The sequence below is a fragment of the Drosophila subpulchrella genome, unplaced genomic scaffold (assembly GCF_014743375.2).
Source record: "Drosophila subpulchrella strain 33 F10 #4 breed RU33 unplaced genomic scaffold, RU_Dsub_v1.1 Primary Assembly Seq24, whole genome shotgun sequence".
NCBI classification, from domain to species: Eukaryota; Metazoa; Arthropoda; class Insecta; order Diptera; family Drosophilidae; genus Drosophila; species Drosophila subpulchrella.
In genome coordinates this window covers 1,434,048-1,443,843 of record NW_023665550.1, presented here as the reverse complement: position 1 = coordinate 1,443,843, position 9,796 = coordinate 1,434,048, and the positions used below count along the sequence as shown (strand labels likewise).

General features: G+C 42.2%; 1 protein-coding gene across 3 annotated transcripts; it reads left to right on the top strand.

Moving 5' to 3' along the window:
* Window positions 1–421: 421 nt before the first annotated feature.
* On the top strand, window positions 422–5,999 carry LOC119559462. 3 transcript variants are annotated; one of them, XR_005220778.1, is made up of 2 exons: window positions 422–1,430; window positions 4,863–5,999. XR_005220778.1 is itself a non-coding variant. In XM_037872568.1 (2 exons), the coding sequence occupies exons 1-2, from the start codon at window positions 4,453–4,455 to the stop codon at window positions 5,125–5,127; spliced, it is 579 nt and encodes a 192-aa protein (XP_037728496.1). In that variant the 5' UTR covers window positions 4,250–4,452; the 3' UTR covers window positions 5,128–5,995. The 3 variants fall into 3 exon arrangements, 1 of the variants encoding a protein (XP_037728496.1); XR_005220777.1 differs by lacking the exon at window positions 422–1,430 and adding an exon at window positions 1,458–4,766; XM_037872568.1 differs by lacking the exon at window positions 422–1,430 and adding an exon at window positions 4,250–4,766 and having other exon boundaries at window positions 4,863–5,995.
* Window positions 6,000–9,796: the final 3,797 nt, after the last annotated feature.

The following is a 9,796-nucleotide window of genomic DNA, read 5'->3' as shown; positions in this document are numbered from 1 at the left end:
GGCACAACAAGCTTAATCGCTTCAATTACCTATTTTAATAGCACATGTTTAGAATCTCAAGGGCTGTATAGTTTCAGATTCCAAGAAAAATCTGTCGTTTCTTACATTTCCCGCCGAACTAGCGGGTTTTTCCAAAGTGGTAGAACAAATAGATTAAGTTTCCTATTTCGATTAGCTTCATGCAAGTAAAGGACCCTAAAACCATAACAGATTTTCCGTTTGGAAAAATCTAATAAGAATATTTTTTATCGAATTGTTTTTTTTCTTGTTTGTTCCAATAAGTATGAAATATTTCGTATACGGAGCTGAAACGAGTTGCACTTTTTGTCGCTTAATATCTTCCAAACGGTAATTTTAAGGGCAAAAAGTGTTATATATTAAAAGTTGAGGAATCTCAAGGGCTATATGATTTGAAATTTAAAAAGAAATGAGAAAATAGTCAAAAAGTGGTTTTAAAAAATAACTTTTTGTGATAACTCTAAATTTATTATATTCAGACAATTTTATTATATGAAGAGTATGTTTGGTCATCTCACTGTTTGTTTTGTTTTCTATGGTCGTTGCGATGCCGACTATCGAAAGCTGAGAGCAGGGGCGTAGCACAGCTGATAATCGCTAATAAATTACCCCCTACAAGTCGGCAAGCAACGATCATACAACAAAATACTGGGTTAAAAATAATACTAGATTACCATAAAATACTAACTCTAGATACCAATGTAATAGGGAAGATCTGAAACGAGGAAGTTGGTAACATGGTTGAATAGAAAAGCTCTTGAAATAAACGCACAATTTACATAGATGACGGCTAAGCAATGTTTTAAATAAAACCAGTGGGTTCGCGAAGTTGGATATTTACTCCTGCTTCCTGAGCAAACATTGGCGCCCCCGGGTGGACACACTGGTTCTTGGCCGTCTTCTAAGCTTCGGATTTGCGTATTGTTATAAGTTGGCAAATCACCAAGAGTTATATAACAAGTGCACGCGGCCAATTTGCGTTGCGCAACAAATGCATCGGCATCGCACATTGGGTGCATGGTCCAAGATTTGGAGACGCATTTACGCGCCCGTGCAACTTTAATTTAATCTTTCGTCGTTGGAGCGCCCGAACAGCCGGAGCGCAGTACCCACTTACATCTCGGCGTAGAGGGAGCGCACATCGGCTGCGTCCATCTCCTCGCCACAATCTCGTCGGCACCCATAGAGAGGTGCAATAGAACGTCGTCCTTCGTCTCTGGAGCACCCGGAGAGTGGTGAGCCCCACATACATCATCGTAGAGGGAGCGCACATCGGCTGCGTCCCTAAGCTCCATTTCGTCACAGGAGAGCATCAGCGGGCTTCAACCTAACCTCGTCGGAAACACCGAGAAGTACATCCCAATCGCAATCTCATCGCATGAGCGCCTGTAAAGCGATCCGTATTGTATATGGTAAAGTGGCCTACGTAAATATATGCAAACTTTATTTCCATCACTTGCACAAACACATATCATAATTCACTTGGCTTTCAGTCACATACACACACAAAGGCCCATACCCAACACATACACACACACACATTCGGTCTTGCTTAATCTGCTTTGCCCTAATCTTCGCGCGCTCTTTGGTTGTGTCGGACTTTTCGCCTTCCTTGCTCCAATCGCGCATAGCCTGGCTGAGAATTTTAGTACGGTGGGACAGTGCGGACATTCTATCGCTACCAGCAGCATTGCATTGGCATTTGCTTGTTAGAAATAATCTAAAAACGGGAAGTTGCTAGTCACAATGGGTGGAAGTCGGAAACGTTTTGGCAGAACTCCCTCAGCGGAGGACGACACAAACGAATTGCTGGAACAGCTTGAGCGGAATAAGAATCATATAATTAGAACTGAGGTCACAGTTCGTGGTCAAGTAACTCCCCCTAATGCGTGCGAAATGGAATGTCGTTTAGGTATTTTAAATGGATACATCGAAAAGGCGTTCGAGTTGCAAGAAACAATTAGGGGCAATTAATAATGAATTAGCATGTAGAGAGGAGTTAGAAGAATTATGTGTATCCGCAAAGGCATTACTAATGTCAAATTGTAACCGGCCCGAAGGAGAAAGAAATCATTCTACCTTCGCAAATAACAGTAGTTTAAATTCTTCAGCAAGACACAGCAGAATACTACCACAAATGAAACTCCCAAAATTCGACGGCAACTATGCCGAGTTCAAAAATTGTATAGGTTTATTTAACAGCTTAGTTCACGATGTCGAATCTCTATCAAATGTTGAAAAGTTTAATCATCTGTTATCCTGTTTGGAGAAGAAAGCCTTAGGAACAGTAAAGGCTTACCAGGGCTTGGTCAGGGTTTATGATAATCCGTGCCTAATATACTTTAAAAGTATCTCTCGATTGTTTAAAGTCCCAACAATGCAACCGCCATCCGCCTCGGCGTTGCGATCCCTTATCGACACTGTAACTGCTATATATGAATCTCTTCTCTCGCTCGACAACGACAAAACCCTCGCCAACGCAATGATAATTCACATCGTCATGTCTAGAGTAGATTCCAAAACGCGGTCGCGATGGGAAGAGCAACTTACTTACGATTCTATTCCGTTATGGAAAGATTGCTCAGAGGCGCTTAATAAACGATACCAACACTTAGCGGCTGAGGAATCTACGACAGGCAGAAAAGCTCCCAAACAGGGACAGCTAGGGAACAAGCCCAGATATAGCAAAGCGGCATTAGCAATTTCCCGACCTGTCGAAGAACTTAAGTCTAAATGTTGCTTCTGCAAGTCAGACAGCCATTTCATTCAGAGTTGTACATCTTACGCTAATATCTCGGTAGAAGCTCTGTTCAAGTTCGCAAAGAATGCACCACTTTGCATCAATTGTCTACGCAGAGGACATAGTGTCGCAACATGCCAGTCATCTCGTTGTCGAATTTGTACGAAGGCTCATCACACACTTCTGCATCGGTATACCTCAACCTAACAAGTACCGTCGGGCAATCAATTGTCGTCGTATTCGACGCGTCATGCAAAACCACTTCCCAAATTTCATTGAATGAAATTCTTTGGTAGGGCCAACAATTCAGCGTTGCCTGTATGCCACGCTGCTTAAATTCCGGTTCCATAAATTTGCTATGTCGGCAGACATTACTAAAATGTACAGACAAGTGGTATTAGATGAGGCCCATAGAAAGTTCCAGTTAATTGTATGGCGTGAGACCCCGCAAGACCCTCTACAAATTTATCGGCTTAACACCGTTACGTATGGTACGGCAAGTGCTCCCTTCCTTGCAATACGGTGTTTGAAGCAGCTTAGCGAGATCTACTCCGATTCTCTTCCCTTAGCTTCACAGGCTCTAGCAAATGATTTTTACGTCGATGACTTGTTAACAGGGGCCGATTCCATCCGTGAGTTAAGGAAATTGCGAGGGGAAATCACAGAGATTTTAGATTCCGCAGGGTTCGTCTTGGCTAAGTGGGCGTCGAATTGTACCCCCAACGAACGACAGGTTGCCGAGTCAGAAGTCCTTATTGGAGAAGACGCCGATACGAAAACTTTGGGTCTCACTTGGAGTCCAAAACAGGATACGTTCAAATTCAACGCCCAGAATCTACAGCTTGAAGACCCACCCACAAAGCGATCCATGCTTTCATTTCAAATCTAGGGTAGCACCGATCAATAGACTTAGTATTCCACGACTAGAACTCTGTGCGGCTCACCTCTTAGCGAAGTTATGGAGTGATGTGCAAACGCTTAATCTTTACCGCGTCGAGCAGGTTACTATGTGGTCGGATTATGAAGTTGTTCTCTTTTGGCTGCGCACTCATCTGTCAAAACTTAAAACATTCGTCGCAAATAGGGTTTCGGCTATTCACGAACTGGCTCCAACTGCAGTCTGGCGACACGTCCCGACTAACTTCAATCCAGCGGACCTACCCTCTCGAGGGACTACGGTTAAAGATCTCGATACGACGCTATGGTTTGAAGGCCCTTCGTTTTTGTCCATGGACTCGACTCATTGGCCAGTTAATCAGCACTTGGCTGACACGCCCCTCGAAAGCCAACTCGAAATGAAACCGCCAGTAATCGCCCATACGGTTGCTGTTGTCTCAAATCATCCGCTGCTACAAGTAGTTGAAAATTCTTCTTCCTATGTGAAGGTTGTGAGAATTACAACATTTATCTTTCGTTTTGTTTACGGCAGGGCCTGGAAATTGTGGAACGACCACGTCCTATCAGCCACCGAGCTTAGTTTTTCGTGCTCTTATATCGCGCAGGCTGTTCAGCGTGAATCGTTTGCAGACGAATTCAATAAATTAAAGAAAAATTTTCCATTACCCAGTTCTTAACAAAAACTTAGCCCATTTATCAGCAACGAAACTTTCGGAACCCGTACTTTAACATTGGTGCGGGTGGGCGGTCGACTAGCGCACGCGGATCTAGAACCCAGTGCCAAATTCCCAATATTAATGCCTAAAGGGAATCGTTTTGTCATATTGTACATCGAGCACCTGCACTATGCTAATTGCCATGCAGGACCACGAGCCCTAGTCGGCCTGCTTCGGCAGACAATTTGGTTGATCAATGCACGACGCGAGTGCAGTGCTGTTGTGCGCCGATGCACGCACTGTTTCCGGTATAAGCCACGGTTAATGTCGCAAATAATGGGAAACCTGCCTCTTGACCGTGTCAGAATCAGTCGACCCTTTAGAATAAGCGGAGTCGATCTCTTCGGTCCAATCCGAGTGTCGCTAGGAGTGCGTGGCAAGGCAGCTTTAAAAATGTATGTCGCAGTATTCATATGTTTTTCAACGAAAGCGGTTCACCTAGAACTATTGAAGGATCTCACTTCTAACTCATTTATCCTCTGTCTCAGCAGATTTGTTGGGCGGCGCGGCCCGCTTGATCGACTGTACTGCGACAATGCAACCAATTTTGTTGGTTCCTCACGGCTGCTTCAGGAGATGGCCTCTGATGTCCGCAGCACACTGGGAACGTACGGCGTCCATCACCAGGTTGAGTTCGTCTTCATTCCGCCCCGGTCGCCTCATTTCGGGGGCCTATGGGAGGCCGCCGTCAAGTCCGCCAAACACCTCTTTTTGAGGGCCGTCGGAAACGCCTTGCTGAAGGAGGACGAAGTCTAGACGATCCTGGTCGAAGTGGAAGCAGTGCTTAACTCGCGTCCGCAAGTAGCTGACAGCAGCAACCCTAACGATGGAGAGGCTATTACTCCAGCCCACTTTCTGGTAGGCACCACGCTCGCTGCTCTACCCCCAGGACCGGCACCTCCTTATCCGGACGAAGACCTAACTCATCTACAACGCTGGCAGCTTATATCAGCCATCAAGCGACGGTTTTGGCGAGACTGGTCCCGTGACTACACAGCGGGGCTGCAGCAAAGAGTTAAGTGGACAAAGGAATCGGCCAACCTTCTACCAGGAACCATCGTCGTCATCAAAGAGGACAATTTACCGCCCCAGAAGTGGCTGCTCGGCAGAGTCCCCGAAGTAACGCACGGATCGGATGGCAAGGTGCGCGTTGCTCTAGTAAAAACCAAGCAAGGCGTATAGAAACGATCAGTACATCATCTGGCACCTCTTCCCATTAATTGAAGGCCTACAGCGCTTCAACGCAGGCGATGTTTGGTCATCTCACTGTTTGTTTTGTTTTCTATGGTCGTTGCGATGCCGACTATCGAAAGCTGCGAGCAGGGGCGTAGCACAGCTGATAATCGCTAATTAATTACCCCCTACAAGTCGGCAAGCAACGATCATACAACAAAATACTAGATTAAAAGTAATACTAGATTACCATAAAATACTAACTCTAGATACCAATGTAATAGGGAAGATCTGAAACGAGGGAGTTGGTAACATGGTTGAATAGAAAAGCTCTTGAAATAAACGCACAATGGCAGATTTTCAATTCTGCGGCTATATATAGTAGTTGTCTTCGCACGCTCTCTTGCGCGCTTCGCCACTACGTGTACTGCCGTCCACAGTGATTAAAACTACAGGTGCGGAGAGTGGAAAATATTTTCTTGAAATTTCTTTAATTAAATGAAAAAACAATATAATAAGCTACAAAATATGCTTCTGACTGTTTAATTGTAATTAAAACTACAGGTACGGAGAATGGAAAGATATTTTCTTGATTAAGGTATATCGGCTACTCGAGAGATTCTACACAGTCCTGATTTCATCCCTTATCAATGGTCGTGAGATGTATGCTGTTATAGACAGATGCGTATGTTCGGGTAGCTCCATGATCCCTATGGTCCCTATGATCCATCGTGGAAAAGAGAGAGTTTTAGACAATTTACCATTAGTTTTACAATCAAAGAAAACATTATTCCCCAAAATGATCGGACATGTTCCTCTTAGATAACCATCTTTGGGTGTGCGACCTTTCTTACGTGCACAGCAACCTGCTGAATATTAATTGCCCATAATGAGGGAAAGGATACATGATCAATGTTGTCACATGGGGTAGGGGCGACGGGGGCAACTAAGAATATTCTTTATGGACATGATCTTGACATTTTTATGACTTCAAAGCATATTAAAATCAATTTGTTTTCGGATTATGCTGTGTCACATGGCAAAAGTTAAAGAATCTTAAGGACTAAACACTTTAAGATAAACCCAAAGTCGTTAGTGTGGCTTTAGAGAAATAAAAAAGGCTAAAAGATCTGAATACAAAAAATTGTTTGCCCCTAATTTTTGAACGTTGGTACTAAGACAAATCATGTTCAAATTCTTACAAAGTATTTCAAAATACCTCTTTGACGACAAGCTTACAAGTTTCGGGGTTACGGAATTTAGTTATTTATAGCTGTTTTTCTGCCAAAATTGCGTGTTTTTTTCAAAAGTGGTAATATTTAGTTTTAAAGCATCATCTATAATTTCCAGGACCTTAAACAAGAGTTTGGATATGCACAAAAAAAATGAATGCTCAAGCAATGCTAGGTGTTCTAAACTGGTAAATGTGAAAAGTTTTGTTGATTAATAGCTTTAAAACACGAAATTTTTAACAACAACGTGTCATGAGTCAAAGTGGAGAATCTTAATGGCTTTATACTTTTACGATTAACCCTTATTCGTTAGGGCCGTTTTTAAGAAATCTAAGAAAAGTCTAAAAAGAATCGGAATAAAAAAAACCTTTGCTTAACATTTTTATACCCGTTACTCGTAGAGTAAAAGTGTATACTAGATTCGTCGGAAAGTATGTAACAGGCAAAAGGAAGCCTTTCCGACCCCATAAAGTATATATATAGTCTTGATCAGGATCACTAGCCGAGTCGATCTAGCCATGTCCGTCTGTCCGTCTGTCCGTCTGTCCGTATGAACGCTGAGATCTCGAAAACTATTAGAGCTACAATACTGGGATTAGGCATGCAGATTCCTGAGATTCCTGCGCAGCGCAAGTTTGTTTCAGAAGAGTGCCACGCCCACTCTAACGCCCACAGACCGCCCAAAACTGTGGCTCCTACAGTTTTGATGCTAGAATAAAAATTTTAACTGAAATTTATTGTTCGCATCAATACACATCGATTGATAAAAAAAAGTTTGCCACGCCCACTTTTACGCCCACAAACCGTCCACAAACTTCAAAAAATCGTAAATATGAACGTGGATATCTCGGAAACTATCAAAGATAGAGAATTGGGATATCATATTTAGATTCCGTAGCCTTGTACGCAGCGCAAGTTTGTTACGCGAATATGCCACACCCACTCTAACGCCCACAAACCGCCTAATCCTGTGGCGCCCACAATTTTCATGATAGATACAAAGTTTTAACTGAAATGTATTGGTCTCGTCAATACCTATCGATTGATCCAAAAAAAATATTGCCACGCCCACTCTAACGACCATAACGCTTAAATCTGTATACCGCCGGTAGGTGACGCATTTAAATCTCGCTTTGCTGCTTGCATATCTCAATTTCCCTTTGGTCCCTTAAGCTGAGTAACGGGTATCTGATAGTCGAGGTACTCGACTATAGCGTTCTCCTTTGTTAAACAATGGTGTTCACACAAATCATGTTAGAAATGCGTACAAAGTCTTTCTTAATACCTTTATATCGTAGCTTGCCTGTAGCTTTAGTATTTACGGGTGTACGAAATTTAACTATTTATAGCTGTTTTCCTGCTAGTCTAGCGAGCTTTTCCAAAAGTGGTAGAACTTCAGATTCTTATATTAATTTACTTAACATCATCTACAATTTTCAGGACCTTAAAAAAGAGATTGGATACGCACAAAAAATTTGAATGCAATTTGCAATTTGAAGGCAATGTTAGATGTTCTGAACTGGTAAATGTGGCAATTTTTGTTGATTAATAACTTTAAAACGTGACTTATACAAAAATGTGTCATATGCGAAAATGGTTAGTGCCGTTTTTGTGAAAATCAATAAACTAGACAATTAAACTGCAAATATTAAACGGTTCTCCTAGGATTGCAGATGGGAAATTGAGTTGTAGGTAAATCTTGTTTTGAAGAGTCTGATATCTTCGATTATATATTGTGCTAGCTAAATGTTATGAGTTAGTGTCTGGGATTTGGGGTAATCATAACATGATAAAAATGTAATAACCTACTGTTAGGAAAAGATCAGAAATAAAACAAAAATAAATTAGAGGAGTAGGAGTAGGATTAGTTTTATCAAGCATTTTGATGGAAAATCGAGGTATTGAATTGACATATATATTCAACCAACTTATACTAGTCACGCGTCTCCGAATTATTTTCGAATCTTTGTTTATTTATAATATTGTAATGTCAAGCTGTTTTTGCTGCAGGAGCTACTAGCCATTTTTATACCCGTTACTCGTTTTAAAGCTGAAAGTTTTTGTACCCGTTACTCGTAGAGTAAAAGGGTATACTAGATTCGTCGGAAAGTATGTAACAGGCAGAAGGAAGCGTTTCCGACCCCATAAAGTATATATATTATTGATCAGGATCACTAGCCGAGTCGATCTAGCCACCTCCGTCTGTCCGTCCGTCCTTATAAATGCTGAGATCTCGGCAACTAAAGGAGCTAGGCTATTGGGATTTTGCATATAGATTCTTAGCTTCTTGCCCAGCGCAAATTTATTTCAGCAGGGTGCCACTCTAGCCCCCACAATCCGCCCAAAACTGTGGCTCCTACAATTTTGATGCTAGAATAAAAAATTTAACTGAAATATATTGCTCTCATAAATACCTATCGATTGAAAGGTTGGTCACTCCCTCGTTAAAGCCCACAAACAGCCCACAAACCGCACACAAACTTCAAAAAATCGTAAATATAAACGCGGACATCTCGGAAACTATCACAGATAAAGAATTGGGGTTTCATATTTAGATTCCGTTCGCAGCGCATATTTGTTAGGCCACCCTACTCTAACGCCCACAAACCGCCCAAACCTCTGCCGCCCACAATTTTCATGCTAGATAAATATTTTAAATGAAATGTATTAGTCTCGTCAATACCTATCTATTGATTCAAAAAACGTTGCCACGCCCACTCTTACGCACACAAACTGCCTAAGCCTGTGGCGCCCACAATCTTCATACTAAAAATTTTTTTTTATTGAAATGTATTTGCTTGTGCCTAACCGAAGTAGACACTGGCGAGCCGATCACGTCGCGGCAACGGTTACGATGGTTACTGCTATGCCGGACCACAGGCGTTGCTGAGCTGCGCTGAGGTTGGGCTAGTTGAGATGTCTATTATGAGTCCTTTTCCCAGAAGTAGGAAGTAGAGCCGCGGAGTTATGAGTTGCGTTAATAACTGATTTATTATTCATTTGATACCTGCTTATATACT

Bases quoted from the DNA above. Each gene is read 5' to 3' on its own strand.
- LOC119559462 (XM_037872568.1), top strand. From the start codon at position 4,453: ATGCCTAAAGGGAATCGTTTTGTCATATTGTACATCGAGCACCTGCAC. The intron at 4,767-4,862 runs GTATGTCGCAGT...CTGTCTCAGCAG, and splicing joins GGCAAGGCAGCTTTAAAAAT to ATTTGTTGGGCGGCGCGGCC.